Source organism: Peromyscus maniculatus, chromosome 20, assembly GCF_049852395.1.
Source record: "Peromyscus maniculatus bairdii isolate BWxNUB_F1_BW_parent chromosome 20, HU_Pman_BW_mat_3.1, whole genome shotgun sequence".
Classification (NCBI taxonomy): Eukaryota; Metazoa; Chordata; class Mammalia; order Rodentia; family Cricetidae; genus Peromyscus; species Peromyscus maniculatus.
Window position 1 is genome coordinate 37,726,657 of NC_134871.1, and position 19,732 is coordinate 37,746,388.

The window sequence follows — 19,732 nt, forward strand, 5'->3', positions numbered from 1 at the left end:
GTGGCTCACTCAGAGGGACCCAGAGCCATGATCTGAAGTGGCTGCAGATTTCCATGGAACACATCCAGTGCTCTCCAGGGCAGACTGTGCCCAGCACCTGGGCTCACCTGACTTGTCACCTGTGTTTCAACGTGTCGAGATCATACCACACTTAAAGTGTTACCTCCAATTTGGGGTCTCCATCAATCTCCACTACCTTCAAGCCATGCTTGTTCTTCAAGTGCCTGTTGTACTCCCATTTGGTGCCGTAGACAAAGCTGCAAACAGGACACTTCAGGCCACCTGCAAGCACAGAACAGACAGGTAAAAAGAAGTGTTTAGAGCAAGTTAGCATAAAGGGTCTCCTTCTGTCCAAATGTGTGGGATCTGCAAAGTGCCTCATTTTGTCTCCAGCACCTACAGCCACTCATGCTTACCACAGCACTGAAATAAAACAGCAACGGTAAAGCAGCTTTTAGGGTAGAGATTCGGGAACTTAATATACTTTTCTTATTTATTGAATAGGCCTTTGCAGAGAGTTTAATACCTGCTTGATATTTTAAATGCCAGGGAGAAACGAGGAACATAATCCCCTTGACCAACTGGATTGTGGCTAAAATCAATCTTTCATGTTGTTATCTGTAAATAACATTTTTTAAAGTCACTGAAGAGCAGTGGCTGATTTGTCAATCTCCTTCGCCTCCAAATGCTTCAAATCAGATGCTCAGTTCTCAAGCGCCTTCCCAGAGAAGCTAAGTCACGAGTATAAATTCTCCTGTGGGTTTCCCAGGAGAGAATAAATTAAAAGGCTGGTCACGTCCTGAAGTGTCACTGTTTACTGAACCAATTACATTTTGCACATGGTCCAGGAAGGGTTTCGATGCCTTAATTGGGAGAATGTAAAACTCAAGGTAGAGAAAAACAAATCACTAAGGTCACAGAAGAGACTCTTTCTACAATTCTATCAGAAGCAGCACTACATTGGAGACTGGACACTAATCTCTTAGCAAAAGATGCCAGCTCTAGCCAGAGGAGGCCGAAAGCAGTCCTGGTGTTAGGTGACCAGCTCTCCAGGCCAGAGTTGGGCCTCCACATAGGGCTGGGCCTAGACAGTGGGTGTCCTCACCAAAGTTCCCCTGCTTGAGTTTTTGTAGCCTGCTGACTGTGCAGTTCCAGCAGCTCATGCCCCAGTGAGGAGCTGTTGGATCTCCCTTTCTCTTGCTCCAAGTTTTCCCTATGGATGGCCTTTCCTCCCTAATATCATCTATAGACTGTATCCTGAGAGCAATGAAACTCAACATTAACTTCACAAGGAAGGCTTGCTCCTCCCCTCCTCTTTAATTAGTTCTGTGTCAAACAGAATGCAGAGAGAACTAGTTAAAGAGTTTGAAAGTCACAGTGTTCATTTAATACTATCTTCCTTGCTCTTTGAATCCTGCCTCCTGCCGTGGCAAGCTGCTCCCCTGCCCAGTCCCATGGTTGCCACAGCACATGTCTGAATCAGTCACTAAGCAAATGAACACTGTCTGTTTTCCTCCTATAACAATACCAATAGCCAAAACAGTCACATATATCTACTCTCTGAGTGCACATGTCAAATACCACAGGTATAAGCTACGCTCACTCCCCAACAATACTGGCATGATTACCTCATTTTAAACAGAGGCTTTGGACTATAAAGTAGTATTTGCCTTAAGCCAAAACTATAACCAGCTTGAGTTCGGTGCAACAATATGATCACAATTTCCATCAAATTCTTCCTGGGCAGTATGATGCACTCACTTTCAAGATCTCTCTGACTCAAACACCCAGGCCAGTTCCTTACCTTTATTCTCAATCCTGAAGCCTCACAAACAATCATTTTTACATCCCTGACATGAACATCAAGTGATACCCAAAGCAGCCCATTTCTCCAGTGCCTCTGTGAGCTGAGCGAATCACAGGGACACTAATGTTTAGGCAGCCAGAAACTGAACTGAAGAGTATGTTTTAGGCTATTATCTTCATTTATTTATTGCTCATTCTGAGGAATTCTGTCCAGATGTTGAGTTTGACTGAATAACTTTTGTTAGAGCCAGGCAATCTCAGGGACATGCACTACTCAATTCCATCCCCGTTTCACATGCAGCTCCAATGCATGCCCTCTCCTGAACCAACTCCATGTCAGTGGACTCTGCACAGAGCATTGCCTACAGCTGGAGTTTCTTGTCTACTGCAGAACTGGAAGCTAATAGTACTTCCCTTCCCACCTTCCACTCATTGCTCCTCAGTCTCCTGATCCTGGGTATGTTTAAGAGCATACAGCAGAAGCAAGATGGAGGAGAGACAAAGCCAGGTGACACTAGTCACCATCAGAAAGACCGGAAAGAAATGGATATCAAATTCTTAAGTTATAAAACATCCTACAAAAGAAAAAAGGCAAAGTGAATGGTTATTTTCAGAATCTCAAAGACACTATTCTTTTATAGACAAGATCAAATGCATTGTTCTTTCTTAGTCAGGAGCATAAGTAAACTTCCTTTTAACCTCCCATGGTGGTTTGATTGAGAAATGTTCCCATAAACTTGGGTATTGGAATACCTCATCCTCCAGATGGTGGTGCTGTTTGGGGAGGTTACGGAACTTTTGGACGTGAAGCCTTGCTGGAGGAAGCACATCACTGGAGGCAAGCCTTGCAATTGTACAGCCCTGTCCCACTTCCACTTCTCAGCTTCCTGCCTGTAGTTGAGGATGTGATTTCTTAGTTTCCTGCTCCAGCCACCCGCTGCCATGCCTCTCCCACCATTATGGATGCTCCCTCTAAAACTGTAAGCCAAAATAAACTCTTTCTTCTGCAAGTTGCTCTTGGTTGTGGTGTCTTATCACAGCAACAGAAAGGGAACTAATATACATTCCTGTTATCATGTACTAGTCATCTACCCTGCTGTCTTTCCTCATGAGCATCTTTGCAAAACCTCTCTTAGTCATGTCTTCCACCTTTGCTCATGGCTAGACCAATCCTGCTTCTCCATGAAAGAGTTAAACACAGAAACAACCAAAGCAAACTTCCTGAGGTCAAATGCAGGCTTCACAGTGAAACTAGAATACTGTTTTAGGGAAACTAATTCAGGGGGGAAAAACAACCTCATATTATGTTTAAATTGTACTTAATATGATAATGCCTGGCATTAATTAAAACTTCAATCTTTGCCATAGCAACTTTAATTAAAGAACAACAAATAGAAATATGTAATCTCACCTGAATGTATAACTATGCCATTTAATTGACATCAGAGCAGAGAGAAATAATTTCTCCTTCAATTAATTAATTTCTTAGTGTGCACAGTAAAGGTCAACAGAAGGCCTGGTGAGCTACTCACAACCCTGGCATTAAGTGCTCGGTAAAGTTGCAAATGGCCAGCCACAATTTCCTCACGTGGACTACTTAACCAAAAGAAAGTTCAAGAACAACTTTAAAAGCTCACCATGGCAGCCTTGCTCTTTACAGACCTTAACCTATTGGAAACCTAGAGTATTTCCAGGCATTAAAACATCTGCCCTTCTTTGTGGTGCCTGATGTTATAGAAGACTCCATTTCATGTTCAATAACATCAGTCTGGGAACAGCACAGAACACGAGGCAGATAGGCAGTCAGGCAGGTAGATAGATCATACTTGTGTGAGCCTGGTGAACGTCCTTACACTCTTAAGTCTGAGCTTTCTCTTCTACTAAGGTAAAGATAGCAGTCCTCATATCCTCATGGTAGCTACAGCATAAGAGGCAGAATATAGGGTCTCCCAGATGGATATACTAACCCTTGGAACACGTGAACACATAGCTTGCATGGGAAAGGGACTTGGCAGATGTGATTTAGCTAAGAACTCTGTGATGAAGATCATTTTGGAACATGGAATGTATGTAATATAATCAAAGGGAAGACTGTCATCATAATGGCATAATAGGAGAAAAACTCCTCTGACCATTTTTGCCTTCAAAGGTAGAAGAAGGGTCCACAAGCCAAGGCATGGGGTAGCTTCTAGAAGTTGGACAAGGTCAGAAAGTAGATATTTCCCTCACATCTGTAGATTTGTTAACATCCCTATTTTAGCTTAGTAAGCATCAGTGTGCATATCTGAACTTTGTAAGGTAACAGATCTTCATAGGTTTAAGTCATTTGCTATAGTGGCTTTGGGAAACTAGTACAGGCACTCAGGGACTGGAGCAGAAGCATTAAGGAACTTGGATACTGAATAGTTTAAATTCACAAGATGAGTAGGTGAAATGTGAACATCAGTTCTTGTGGATATTCTCATTTCCTGTTGAGTAAGAAAGTGTTACCCCTAGTGACCTAAAGTGCTGTTGGATCACCTGGCCATAGGGCTCAGGGATATCTGAATCCTGTGTCAAACCCTAGCCTCTCTTCCCATAGGATCCTTGAGAATAATAGCATAGGAGAACTACAGCAGAGGAAAACAAGCCTATTTTATCATTAGCTGGCTGATATCCTGGACTCTAATGAGGAGTCCCTGGTATACACATCTCAAGTAAGGTCTTCTTCACTTCTCTCTGGGCCCTGAGACCATTGGGAAGGACTGACTGAGCAAAAGAAACAGGTCACATAGTCAACCTTGAGCCAAATTAGTGACTAGCCTTAGGAATGAAGATAAGAGGGAAAAAAAAGAGCACCTCCCATGAGACTTTGAAAGTGCAACCTAATCAATATCCCAGTGTGAGACCACGCCTGCTCCTCGCCCTCATCCCCCTCTTCTGCTTCACCAAATACCGAATCAGGAGACTGGATTAGCCTGGTCATATCGTCATTGCGCTCTGTCAGCTTCTAATTTGAAAACAAGTGAATAAGGATACCAACCTTTAGGACTATATCATAGGAAAAATTAACCCATTCAATAATAATCAAAATAAGGCATACCATCACACCACTAGAAGCCTCTTCCAACAACTCAATGAATCTTGATTTTAATTGTTTTAAACATGTCCATAAATTAAATTGATAACTTATGAGCGACTTCACAGTTTCTAGATTTTCTGCTACGCTATTTCCTGAGATTAGCATGAATAATACGATATGCATGTGCTCCCATGGATACAGATTTACATTTTTCTAATTCAGTAGTTCAAAATAACAAAGACTTCAGCAGAAGCCAAAAATGAAGCCTTCGTGACATACCTCCTGTCATTTCTCCTCTGGTCGTGACTATCTATTGTCACTTCAGTGACTCTCAAACAGGGCCTCCACAGAGGGCTCAGCCACTGTGTAAGCAGCTGATGATACTCCCAGGCAGGACCTCCTCTCATGTGGAAGGGAAGAATCCTTTAGCCACACCATCAGAACATGAGGTCCTGAAAGGAGCTGCCTAGTCCCAGTGCTACTGAACAAAAGAGACAAGCAGGTTCCAACTCAGGAAGGAATGCCGATGAGTGCCACCATAAAGCCACCTAGTTTAGTACTGAGTTTCAGTGGCTAGCACTGGGCTGGCTGCACAGAAGAGGCTGAAAAGACATGTGCATGAGGAAACATGGAGACAAACGTAATAGCTTAGGGTTTTCATGAAGCATTTACTTCATGTCAGGAAATAGCTGCAAGTATTAGAGAACAAGATCTAATTTTGGCAACTACTGTTGAGGGCAGGTATTAGCTTCCCCTGTGATGATTCTGAATGCAAGATCAAGTCCAGGGAAGATAAGTACCTGGTCCAAAGGCCACGCTGTGCAGAGACCCCAGTTAGGTCTGTGTAGCTCCCAACCCTGTGCGTGTTCCAGAGAATCTAGAGAAATCTGACAGTGTATTTTGTGGTACTGGGAAACTGACCTTTGCTAAGTCCCATCTTCATCATATCACACACCACTTAGAAAGGAGTTATGACTTCTTGAAGCCTGGCACCAAAGCACCTTACACACCTCAGTGCCTATGACTGCTAACCTAGCTCTCGAGCAAGCTTTAATCAGGCTTTGGTGAAGGGGCAGGAGTGGGGGGAGGGGGACTGTCAAGTATGTCTTCCTTAAACAGCACAATATATACATTTATATAGGAGAATGCTTCAAATCCGTATTGATGATCAAGTGATGACTTAGAGAATCTACCCTCAGAATATGAGATGCACATACATTACAAGCCAGGAATAAACTGCTTCATGTAATGCTTAGGAGAAGTCTAACGTCTAAATAGTACCAGAGTGGTGAAGACTCATTTAGGTATCTGCTTCTTCAACAAGCCCCTAGAATGGGACTGGGAGGTGGGGATGGAGACACATGAAAGAAAATGATCAAGCACCGATCTTCAAAGCTTAAATATAAAACCCAGGTCCTGTTAGAAAATGCCAATTGATTGGAAAGCCTTAGAAAGTGAACAGAAAACTTGGGGCATAAAACAGTTCAAGTTCAGCACAGTTTTGGCAAGGCAGTGATGAAAGTCTAAAAGCAGTGATAGTGTCATCAATCAGATCCATGGGCCTGTCCCACCAGCCACACTGAACATCTATTTTCTGCCAATCAAATCCAAGAGTGTGAAGGATGTGAAAACTAAGCCCTAGCTTCCCACTCATTATTTACAGTGACTCTAACTCAAATCCATTCTCCCCCATGATTCCTGGACATGATGACTGTCGTAAAAATAATAATAATAATAATGCAACAGTGGCTAGTGGTGCAACTCAATGGGAAGGCACTTGCCTAGCATGTGCAGGGCCTTGAGTTCCATCCTTAGCACAGAAAAGGAAGACTCCAAGCAATGGTCCCCAAAGTTTTAAATATTTTCAGGAAAAAAAAAAGCAAATCTAGGAATGAAATGGTCTTTTGTGCCAGATGCCCCTGAACAGCATCTTCTCTACCCTCATGGAAGATGGTGCTCTGTAGTCAAGGAGTCCAACAAGGACAGGCTAGGTGACTGCCTAAGACAGTGCAACTCAAGGAGAGGAAACCCAGATCTGAGCCAAGATCCTCCCCCTCTGCTGCACCATCCTGCTCCTAGCATCATAAAACTTCTGAAGAAAACGAAAGACCCATTTTCTCTCTTGCACTCTGACAAATTTCTGATGGATAGCTCGAAAAGGATCCTGAGAGTCTTAGCTGCTCATCTATTCCTGTTCTGCTCTGTCACTGAATGCTGCTGGATATAGACAATCCATTTGTGTTACATGGAGATGCATCTCTAGGCAACTCAGCAAGGGATGCTTTGTGCTGAATCGGAAAAATAAGTATCCCTGGCTGTGACACAGCTCTCAGTCCTCCATCTGGTAGCCAGACAGGTTTGTAAAACCTCCCTCAGCTCCACAGAGTCACCAGCTAATAAGAAGCGGTGACTAAAGCTATTCACTGCAGTCAGTCCTAGGTGAATTATTGGAATGGAGACATAAAGACAGCCATATTTCTCTGTGTGGTGACAGCACGTGTATTATGCCCTCTTCGGTGGTAATGTGTGGTTATTTATTTTCAATAAAACCTCAAAAAGAAAAACTATGAAGTTTTTCAATATTTACAGGGGTTTTCATTAATTCTCAATAAATGTTCAAAATATTTTTCAGGATAGCTAAAGTACCTGTGTACTCAAAATGTGTTTTTCTATAAATCCCCCCCCCCCAAAGTTCAACTACTAAATATATCTTAGTAGCACTGGTTACAATTTTATTTTTAAATCTAATTAAAATATAATTACATCATTTTCCCTTCCCACTCTTTCCCTCCTACCTGCCCCATGTCTAGCCCCCTCTCTGGAGTTGATGGGGTCTTCTTTAAAATCAAGGAAGGGACGGCATAAAGACTGTAAGAGCCAAAGGACCATGAAGTGTTCTGTGAGATCATACCTTCTAGCTATGCTACAGAAGCTACACCCATGAAATCTCAACAACATGGCTTCCGACCCAAGACCTAAACAATTCCACCACCAGCTGACATCCCAAGATAGATGGGGGGAAATCTCACAGGGCCCAACACATGGATGAAGAGCTAAAAGCAATTAACAAGTCCTGAGAGAGGGAAAATTAGACTTCCACGGAGAAGATCCCCCTAATTGATTATCCAATACCAAGTAGTCAAACCTAGAAACATACCCTAGAAACAATACCAAGTAGTCAACCCTGAGTGACTTTGCAGGTTATATTTATGCTTATTCTTTTATATGTATATGTACTAGTAATAGTTAAAAAGAGAAAAAAAAACACCTTAGAAACTACATTTTTCAACCACAGAAGTTTTCATCTCTTACATGCAATGCTGTATTACCAACAGCTCTCAGGAGTTATAATTACAAAGTCAAAGACTGTAGCAAAGGACAACAAAAAATGTTCTTGTCAATAACACTGAATGAAGAAAATAAGGCCTAAAATTTCTACCCTGCAAACAGTATGTGCAAACCAAGAGCAGACAACAGTATTGGTGAATATTGTGGCGAGTATCAGAGACTGAAACTTTTACCACTACGCTTTTAGATCACGACATTACAGTTGGAATTCTGACTCGTGCCTTCTGGTGAATAATGAGGGTGGCGATGACATACCAACAGAGGGGAAGAACTAACGTGATGCCAGGCCCATGGGTTAGAACTGAGCTCTTGGCGTCTAGCAGTGCTTCTCAGCAGGCCTGGGCCCCTCACCTACCTTGCTGGATGAGTGCTTCAGCTGCAAGCTCCCCGCTGCCCACGTTGGCGTACTCCTCGTTGGGGTGCTTCCTGTTGTAATGTCGCTTCAGAGATCCGGAGATGTTACATGAGTAATGACAATGGGCACAGCGGAAAGGCTAGGGGGACAAGGAACAGAAATGGTGAGCCTCTGCCAGCTTCCCCAAGTGCGCCTCCCGGGGAGAGTATGACACCAGCATATCTACAAATGAGCGGGACCAGTAGACCCCGTCACCAGGGAATGGCCCGTCCCAGTTAGGGTTCCTAGTGCTGTGATAAAATACCATGACCAAAAGCAACTCAGGGAGGAAAGGACTTATTGTAGCTCACATGCCCTGGTCACAGTACATCTGGAAAGAAAGTCAGGCAGGAACTCAAAGTAGGAACCTGGAGGCAGGAGCTGAAGCAGAGGCCATACAGGAGTGCTGCTTACTAGTTTATTCCCTATGGCTTGATCAGCCTGCTTTCTTATACTATTCAGGACCATCACCCAGGGTGACACTGCCTCCTGTGGGATGAGTTCACCTACATCAGTCATTAATCAAGAAAACATACCATAAGCTTGCCCACAGGCCAATCTGGCGCAGGCATTTTCTCAATTGAGGTTCCCTCTTCCCACATGACTCCAGCTTACGTCAAGCTGACATCAAAACTAACCAACACATCCTGCTTCCATGCAGCCCCAAGCAGCCAGGGTAAGGTAGGTCCCAGGGATGCCACTAAACAAAACTGCAGTCTTTATTTCATGATTGCTCTTCTTGTCGACCCCTGGCACCGAAGAAGATAAATAAAATAGTAATATGCCAACCAATCACTATTTTAAATGATGGCATTAAAAGCAGTTCCTGTTACAATCTAATCCTGGATACTCTTGTTCCTTCCTCCAAACAACTTCCTTAGCGACAGTTCCCTGTCAGAATCTGTAACAATGCACAGTGCCAGGCTGTGGGGACATGTAGCTGGCAAAAGCCAGTGCAGCCTGACCTAGGCCAGAGGAAGCACTTACAGAATAAAATCACAAATGGATCCACAGCCCTGTCTGACCCCCTTGCATACTGCCTCTGGGAACTCAATGCAAGGAAGGGAAGGAGTACCCATCAGGTACCCTTAGGAAGACCTTGGCTTCAGCCTCAAAAAAGCTATGTGCCTGAACCACTGCCATATGCTAGGCTCTTTCTCAGACCAAAGTGTCCTCCTATGTCACGGTGCCATGTAGCTCAGACAGAGTGGCAGGAATCCTGTTTGGCATTTGGGCCCATCTATTAACACCAGCTTTCTGTCAAGGCAGTAAGAAGCAGCTCATGGGCTGTGGTGATGTTGTGTTCCCCAAAATATTGTATACCCTAATAAACATATCTGGTCTCAGAGAACAGAACAGCCACTAGGTATAGAGGCCAGAAAATGGTGGCACACACGCCTTTAATCCTAGCATTCCAGAGGCAGAGATCCATCTGGATCTCTGTGAGTTCAAAGCCACACTGGAAACAGCCAGGCATGGTAACAAAACCTTTAATCCCAGGAAGTAATGGGAGAAAGCAGAAAGATATGTAAGGTGTGAAAACTAGGAATTAGAGCTGGTTAAGCTTGTAGGCTTTTAGCAGCAGTTCAGCTGAGATTCATTCTGGATGAGGACTCAGACTTCCAGTCTGAGGAAACAGGATCAGCTGAGGAATTGGCAAGGTGAGGTAGCTGTGGCTTGTTCTGCTTCTCTGATCTTCCAGCATTTACCCTACTACCTGGCCCCAGATTTGTGTTATTAATAAGTCCTTCTAAGATTCGTGCTACAATGGGCCCCCAAGATGGCTTCAGTACTCTGGATGCTGCAGGAGGTGCTCAGATGAAGCATGTTTAACCTCACAGGTGGAAATCACCTGCAGTGGAACCTCAGACAAGTAGCAAAACGTCTCCGAGCTCTTTCTTCATCTGAAACCTGAGGGTAATAGCTACCTTCTTAGGCCATGCTCTGGATGAAAGGGTGGAACACAAACCAACAGTTGAGACACCATGCTGAGAGCTCCCCATGGTGTCCATCAGCAATTTTACAACAACTCTTGCACTCACAGAGGCTGACACATCACTGTGTCTATGATGACCACCTGGACTCCGTGACTGACAGATGCATCCATCTTTTCACCATTACTATGCAGAGGCACTAAAGCAGTAACAGCAATGACTGGCCATGGAGAGAACCAACCAGCAGGGGGGATGCCCTCCCTGACCCGAAGCGTCCACGGCCTCCAGCAATGGCTTCTAGTCTTCCCACAGAGAGGCAGTGAGGAGAGACGGATGGGTAAACACAAGGAAGCCCTTTGCCTAAGTCTTCTCTCTCCTTACTGTATACCCAACCACTCCTTCGAAGCAGCTTCTGCCCATGCCTTCCACTCCTCCCCTTCCCACTTAGGGCTCTATCATCTCCCGGGAAAACAGTTCCCAAAGGTTTGGCCAACACCGTCTTGTCAGACCCCATGTCCCACATCTGTCAGATGGTACCACCCCCCAGTATAAAAGGACATGGCAGCACTGCCATTGCCAGCTTCTGCTGATGGCCTCGGCACTGCCTGACAAGATCGGCTTTTCAGCCCTGATTTTCAGGCTTGACTCTCTCTAAGGCACTGCCTTGAGGCCTGTTATGTCTGTCTGCTCTGGTTTCCATGATCATTTTTACACCATTGACGGCTGGATGTGAATGTTCGGTATGACCCCTCCTCTCTTCCATAGGTAGGACTATCTAACTGTCTTCTAGTTTCCTCCACAGGGAAATGCTGCAAGCATAACTCCAAGCAACTTCAGATTCATATCATGCTACATAATCTGCTGATCATTCAGACAAAAAAGCTGGCACTTACCACAGTCACTTTTACACTCAATCTCTTCTGTTGCCTAGCCCCAGAATCTGCCCCTGCCCCTCTCCACATGTCACGCCAGTGGAGAGAAGGATGCCATTTCAACTGTATTGATTTTAGCACTAGAGATTGACACTAGGTTTAACTGCACTGTTGCCCTGCACTGTTAGGTAAGCACGCTGTCACCGGACAATATCTCCAGCCCAAATCCTCTTAAGAGAAAGGTTGGGAGCTGGAGAGATGGCTCAGAGGTTAAGAGCACTGGCTGTTCTTTCAGAGGTCCTGAGTTCAATTCCCAGCAACCACATGGTGGTTCACAACCATCTATAATGAGATCTTGCGCCCTCTTCTGGCCTTCAGGCATACATGCAGGCAGATCACTGTATACATAATAAATAAATAAATCTTTTTAAAAAAGAAAGAAATGTCATACCTCAGGAAGGCCCAGGAATTTATTATTTTTCTACAAAAGAAAGACAAAGAAGCTGCAGGAGGTCCCCAGCGAACATCTACATCAAAAGCATCCTGGGACACAAAATATTTAGTGCTGTCCTATGCAGAGCTATATTTTGCCATCAGTTCCTTCACGGAACCCTTGTGGTTTGGACCACAGGCCGGGAACAAAGGCAAAACTTGTAGGGGTTTCTCATCTACCAACCACACAGGGCCAAAAGGACTACACTTCCAATAAAGGACTATTACAAAGTTAAAAGCCACGCCACAGTCTAGTGCTTTCCTCTCTAAATAAGCAAACATCATGAATTTATTGGAACACTAGCATTTACACAGACATCAAAAAAAGAAACTGAGAATGTTATACTGCCCACATGGGGTGGTCAGCAAGTAACAGCCGAGAAGGAGAGGGGCAATCAAAGTAAGAAATGGTCCTACGAGCCAAATTCAGACGGTGGAGCCAAGTCCATCCTTCATGTGGCAAAGCAGATAAATTGCCACATGAGGGTTTCAGGGCCTTTTAGTTCCCATGCAGACTCCTGGGAAGAATTTCTAATGAGAAGAAAAAAATGGCAAACAGGTATGCCACGAGGAAAGAGAAGGTGCAGATGAGGCCAAACGAGAGCTCGGTCCCCAAGCGACAGATTTTTAGCCACATAACAGTTCTTGCCACTGGAAGGCTCGGGGCAGCACTCTGACACACCCTCCCATGTAGACCGCGGTATCAGGCCAATGGATACGGTAAGCTAAGCACTAGCCTGGGCAGATGTTTTCCTGGTGAACTGTTCTGGGGCTTGAAAGATAATGACTCCTTTCCCTGGGCTCGACTGTTCCCTAAACCTTTTCCATCATTCCATGAAATTCCCCACTGAAGTCCTCTGTCCTAAACTACATTTACTGAGCCACACCTGGACCTTTCTGGCAAACCAAGTTTGAAGTTGAGAAGCCTTGGTAGTGTCAATCAGAGAACTCTCCAGCAGCCACGGCAAATGAGTAGGCAGGCGAACCCTAGCTAACCCACTCTGGTTGTGTTACTGATTCAGATCTTAAAATTCATATCCGAAGCATCGATTTGCTGACCTCCTACTGTGAGTGAGACACTGTTCTCTGACCTGGAGATCCCATGATGAATGAAGGCAGGCTTGTAATTCCCTGAATATATATGAGTTTCGAAAGATTAAATGCTACCTAGGCAAACTAAATCATAAAACTTAGTTCATACACCAGATACTCTCAAATAGCAAATGGCACTGGACCTCATAAAGGAAGTTATTTATTCTGAACCTTCAGAACAGAATCTAGCCAAGAGTTAGGGAGACATAACTCATGGCATCCACATAGTTCACTTGGAAGAAAGCCTAAAGTTCTTAGTGAGGTTCAAGAGAAAGGGAACAGAAAAAAGATAGGGAGCGGTCAGCCATAGCTTCTGTTCAGGTGCACTGGGGTTATCTAACCAGCTTTCTGAGCTCTACCACCATAACTAAGCTGTTTCATCTAATATTTCCTGACCTACCGTCTGTTGGGTAGCCATGCTCTTCATGGACTCATTCTTCTAAGTCTCACAATTTTATATGGGTACAATTATTGTTCCCATTTTACTGATAAGAAAATGGAGGCACAGAGTGATTTAGGAAGTTGTCCAAAGCCTCGTAGTCTCCTAGTCTGCACTGTTTTGGAGCCCCAGGCAGAACTAATCACAAGGAAATTATTTAATTTTTCACTGGCCATCTGGGCATCTATCTTCCTCACAGCTCTTCTCAGGGGGGATTACAGGCTGGCCTTCTAAGATATCACAGATATGAGCCAGCCCAGAGATAACCATTAACTAATAACAACCATCAACTAACAGCCATGGTAGACTTGGAAAGACTAAGGTCACTGCTGGTTTTCACTGTGGTGCATAAGTTTGAGCATGTGCCTGCACGCACACATACTCACACACCAACTGATAATGTGTGCTCTGTGGAAACACTAATGTTAAGCTTTAGGAGCGAACATTAGGTGTCAAGCAAGGGAGTGACAGCCCCATGTGGGCAGTAAAGCATATCAGTGTCTTTTTTGATGTCTGTGCAAATGCTAGCATTCCAAAAATAATAACTTCATATTTGCTTAGAGAGGAAAGCACTAGAATATGATGTGGTTTTTAATTCCATCAAACTCCTGTATTTGAACTGTAGACATTTTGTTCACATTTTATTGCTCTGGAAACTAAACAGAGGATGGACTGAAAGAAACAAGAGTGAGGCACGAACCAATCATCCTTTGCTTCAGTGGTACAGGCAACAGGCACTGGGGGCCACAGTGAGTCAGGGGAACAAACACCCATGCAAGAATGTGAGCAGCTAGAGAGAAGAAGAAGGGACGTCAGATGGACCCAATTGTTGAGATGATGTGTGGGAAGAAAGAGGCTAAAAGCCTCAAGTAAAGGGGTCATCTAGATCACAGAAGAGAAAGAAATGATACCAGTCTTATGGGGGTAAAAGTAGGAAGTCTAGACCACCAGCCCCCCCCCCCCCCAGACCAGAGAATGAGTAGAGACATAAATCTTAAACACAAAAAAACTCCTGTGGTATAGATGTCTTCTGGGCATGGGAACTTGGAAGATGCTCTATGACTGAATGTGGCTGTAGTAAGAGACCTGGCAGTTCTGTATTACACTGGTGGCCCAGAGTGGTAGACGGGAAGGAGGGCTGCAGAGAGCGTACTCAGGCAGAGGAATCAGAAGCTTCTGGAGTTGTGAGGTCCAAGGCAGCTGTCCACAGAGTGCGAGAGATGGTAGAGTCAAATACACCAAGAATCCCAATTAGAAATGGCCTTACCAGTGTCCACAGGACAGACACAGAGAGAACAGCTCTGGTGAGCTCACTGAAGAGTTCACTAACAGGGTGAAAACAAAAAGCTGAGTTCAGCAAGCTGCTGGGGTGACATGAGGAAGGAGTGAGTTCTGGGTCATGGGCCAATTCTCAGAAGGTATCTACTCTTGACCCACAGTGCAGGCTGAAAAAAAGGTGCAATTGAATTTGTAAGGCAGTGGCTCCCTAAGTTCATGGATTTTTATCAGAAAAAGTCTCATCAGTGCAAACAAGTGCTTCATTCCAGTTTCGGGTGTGTCACCAATGGCTCAGAGACCAAAATGTGAACCTCCCCTATGAGATGGACCTTTCCATGCAGAGGATGACAGTATCACATGACTCTAGTGTAGGAAATCTGGGGATGTGGAGCACAATTTTATAAGCCTAAGTTTGACATCCTGGGTAGATAGACCTAGAAAATTAAAACAGAAGATAAACCACTTACTTGATTGACATTCTGGTAAATGCAGGAAAAGAAAATATTGCTGTAGCAACCTGTACCAAGTGGACTAGTTGGTGCAAGATATGTATTAGATGCAGCATTATTAGACCGCAAGTACCTTCCCACTCTAGTGGGCCCAGAATGATGACATGATTACTGTTACATCAAGCAAGAGTAAGTAAATGCAGTAAAACCATGAATAAAGCAGAAACTAAGACGTGGGCTCAGATATGGGATCCATCACTAGTCAACCATGACAATTCCAGTTGTTTTATGGGGGAGGGGAGCACATGTGCCCACTCTCAAGTGTGTTCATATACATTTGTACGGTGTACGGGTGGAGGTCAGAGGTCAACCTCAGGTGTTGCTCCTCAGGAGCCACCATCTTGTTTTGTTTCTCATTGGCCTGGAGGTCAGAACTTGGGCTAGAGATCCACAGATTTCCACCTCCCCACTACTGGGACTACAAACTCACAGCCCCACACCATGCCTATCTTTACTCTCCTCCCCAACACTTTCAATTCCCTAATAAACCTCTGCTCACCTGCCAAGGTTGCAAAGAGGTCACAAAAACAGAACAGGACTGTAATTTGAGAAGTACAAAATGCAACAGGTCTCAGGACATTTGTGCTTAATCAGCTGCACAACACTGTCAGGCCTTTGTAGTCACAAGTTCCATTTCTGGGGATTCAATCAAGGATCCAAAGTTCTTTTAAATTCTCAAAATTCTTTTAAGGTTCTCAAAATGTGTCTGTTCTGGGCATGCCCGGATGTCTATAACAACTATTTAAATTGTAACATTGCTTTAGATATGGAAAGTTAATCTGGAGACAAAGTATTTGTAATGTGCCTCAGTCATGTGCATATCCTGGGCCATCTTACAGAAAGGACTTGAGCAAATGCTGGTGTCTGTGGGGAATTGTGGAAGCAAGCTCCTCACATGCTGAGGCTAAACTATGCCTACATTTACCAACTTGGTCATCTGAGACTTGAAAAACCTCCCCGTAGATAGCCCTACCAACTCTCCATGAGAACCTCCCTTCCCTTTCCACCCTAGAGAAGACCTCCTCTTCCTATAGCAGAGAGGCCTGTCGGCAGCCTGAGGCGTGCAAAGCAAGGTCCACCCCCTCACCAAGCACCATGATCCTCCCACCAGCCACAAAGGCTTCAGAGTATCTCTCCCACATCACCACAACGCACCATCTCTGTACACACTAACGATGACTCATGCCTGTGACACACTCCTATAAACAGGAGTAAAAAGAGTTTGCTATTTCCCTGGTGCTGAGGGTCGAACCAATGAGGTGCACCGCAAGCCACTGAAGACACTTCCTTAGTGCTGCCCTTTAAGTGAGTTAGCAGAGTGAGCGGCAGTCAGAGAACAGCTGGTACGCGTCTTTTTGGTGGTGCGATAATCAGACCACAGAAGTTGTTTTCAAAGGTCACAGCACCTTCACAGTCTTATTTAGCCATCAACTAAGTTCGGCTTTGTCATGTAGACACCCAATTAAACATCCATTCATCTTTTGTCTACAATCATATTTTTACGTTGATGAAAATATGCCTAGTATTAAATGATACCAGAGAAGAGAGGGCCTGGCTCTTACAGGCTCCAGATTATACTCAAGCTTTGTGTGCTGACCAGGAGAAGCCACTCTGCCAGGACCTCTCCACAGTGCCCAGAGAGGAATCTCAGAGCTCAGATTTACATACAGCCAGTCACTAGGTAGTCTCCATCTCCATCTCCATCGACAGCCAGCAGAGGCAAGAGAACAGTAGGAAGTAGGAAGAAAATAGGGTGATGCGAAGGGAAAAGAATGGATAAATTACTTTAGTGTGTGTGGGAGAGAGAGAGAATGGTAATATATCAGGCTCAGGGCAGATCCGCTGTAAAATATATAACCAACTGAGGCAAAATATCCTTTCTAATAAAATGCTTATATATGTGCATAAACGCTTGCCAAATGTTATGTTAGGAGGCAGAGGTAAGATTACAGCAGAGTTAGATCCATCAGGTCATCGCCACACCTACAGAGGACTTTTGCTCCCATACCTAGTTCTCTCAGTATCTGAGCTACCTCTCCCACAGACTCTAGAATTGGATTTATGTGATGTTTTGTCACTGTGGTGACCTCAGGAGGTAATCCCTACTGCTACAGCAACATGCTCCTTGAGTAAACTTGAAGACCTGCACACATAAAGGACTACTCATACACAGACACTGTGTACACAATCCACGGTAAGAGATACTTTCCATGTACTTGCTTGGCCTCACAACAATCTTATAAACTGGAAATGCTTCCTCCCTTCCTCCCTTCCTTCCTTCTATCCTTCCTTCCTTCCTTCCTCCCTCCCTCCCTCCCTCCCTCCCTCCCTCCCTCCCTCCCTCCATTCCTTTCTTTTCATTTAGATAGTTAACTGAATTTAATGATGATTATGTGACCTGCCTAAAGTCACACAGGAGGAAACATATGCAAGAGCAAATGCTGACATAGACACATGTTGAGTTAATTCCAAAACCTTTGACCAAGTTCAAGTACAGCAATGAATTCAACTAAACATGCCCAAGGAATTTAGAGCACATATTCCTTTATACAGCCAAAACTACCTACAGGCAAGGAAAAAGAATGATGCTAGATTAATGTAAGAGTTTAAAAGATACTAAGAACAAAAAGACATTTGAAGCCAGGTATGATGGGGTATAGCTTTAATACCAGCAATGAGGAAGCTGAGGCAGGAGCATCATGATTTTGGGGCAAAACTGGGCTACACAGCAAGTCTCTTAAAACAACAATAACACACACACACACACACACACACACACACACACACACACACACACACACGAGAGAGAGAGAGAGAGAGAGAGAGAGAGAGAGAGAGAGAGAGAGAGAGAGAGAGAGAGAGAGAGAGAGAGAGATCTGTATCTCTTAGAGATACAGAGGCCTAAGAAAAGGCTCTGAAGCCAATGCAGGCCCAAGTCTAAGCTGGACCATTTCACCACCAGGGAAAGCCTCTTGACCTTTTTTATGCCTCTCTTTTCTCATCTATCAAATGGATATATCATCGGCTCCTGTAAGGATGGAGTAAGATACTAAAAATATGGCATATGACACATGGTAAGTACTTCCTGTGTGAGCTGTCACCACCGTTATTTTCGAAGTCAACATGTTATTGAAGAAAATGACAGAAAAGAAATAGGAAATTAACAGCCGCAATAAGAGAACAGTTTCACAGCAGTTACACAGATAGAACGGAGCCTCGTTTTTGTTGCATCAGGAAACCCAGAAATGTCAAGAAGACAGCCACATTTTCACCTGTTCTAGCAAGATTGTGCACAGCACAATTCATGACATCCTACTGATTTCTTCAACTGCCTGCACCCAATCAGAAATGACAAGCCCACAGCTACCAGGAAAGAAACCCTGCAGAAATAGCGATGGGAGCAGAGAATGCAGCAGAAGGCACAGAGCAGAAGAGGAAAGAAGCCAGGATGGAGATGAATATACTGCTCAAGGATCTCAAACTCCCTGCTAAAGACCCAACAAGGCCTTGGCCGAGGTGGACTCCACCACACTGAGCAAGTAGTTATGGTAAACAAGAGCTGGTGGTAGGACCATGGAGTACCTGACCTTCTGTGTCCTCCTGCCTCCTTAGAGCAATGGATCAGGAGATGGTTCCCACCATCTCCTGAGCCATAGAACTTGGGCATCTTCCTCTAACCCCTGATGTGTTAGTTTCCTCCTCTGAAATCTGGAGGTTAAAAAATACTGTCAGACTAACTGAAGTGCCAGGACCCAGAGGCTGGATAACCCAAAGACCTAAGATAGAACCAAACACAAGAGAAAAAAAAGTCAATGTAATGATGCCTACCGATACTCTGCTATACTCATAGATTAGTGCCTACCCCAAATGTCATCAGAGAAGCTTCATCCAGCAACTGATAGAAACAGACGCAGACCCACAGCCAAACATTAGGCCAGGTCCAGGGAATCCTATTGAAGAGAGGGAAGAAGGATTGTACGAGCAGAGGGGTCAAGGAAATCAGAAGAAAACCCTCAGAATCAACTAACCTGGGCTGATAGGAACTCAGAGTCTGAATCGAAAACCAAGGAGCCTGCGTGGGATAGGACAGACCTGGGCCTTCTACATGTATGTGACAGTTGTGTAGCTTGGTTTACTTGTGGGATTCCTGACAGTGGGAGCAGGGGATGTCTCTGACTCTCTTGCTGACGTTTGGGGCCCTAGTCCTCATACTGGGTTGCCTTGCCCAGCCTTAATACAAGGGGAGTACTTAGTCTTAGTGCAATTTGATATACCATGTTTTGTTGATATCCATGGGAGGCCTGCCCCTTTCTGAATAGAAATGGAGGAGTGGATTGGAGAGGGTGGGCAGAAAGGAAGTAGGAGAGGGATGGGAGGAGAGGAGGGAGGAGAAACTGTGGTCAAGATGTAAAATAAATAAATTTAATTAATTAAAAAAACATAATGAAAAAAGAACAAAAAAATGTCAAAACACAGTTACTGTAAGAGGCCAGGGAGTTTATTTGCC

The 19,732-nt window shown here is 44.4% G+C and overlaps 1 protein-coding gene and 1 long non-coding RNA gene across 6 annotated transcripts in view; one reads left to right on the forward strand and one right to left on the reverse strand.

Annotated features, from left to right (window-relative positions):
* Window positions 1-19,732, reverse strand: part of Zfat (zinc finger and AT-hook domain containing) — a 262,439-nt gene that overhangs the window by 26,298 nt on the left and 216,409 nt on the right. For 3 of the 5 annotated variants that reach the window (XM_076556010.1, XM_076556009.1, XM_076556007.1), the window contains 2 exons: window positions 8,571-8,709; window positions 164-282 (listed from right to left, as the gene is read on the reverse strand). In XM_076556010.1, the coding sequence (XP_076412125.1) occupies window positions 164-282; window positions 8,571-8,709 (258 nt within the window). Of the gene's footprint in view, window positions 1-107; window positions 283-8,570; window positions 8,710-19,732 lie in introns of all 5 variants that reach the window. The other 2 variants (XM_076556008.1, XM_076556011.1) reach the window with 2 other exon arrangements.
* Window positions 3,894-4,984, forward strand: LOC121824528 (uncharacterized). The gene is made up of 2 exons (XR_006066463.2): window positions 3,894-4,010; window positions 4,388-4,984. It is a non-coding gene; the product is annotated as an uncharacterized LOC121824528 (long non-coding RNA).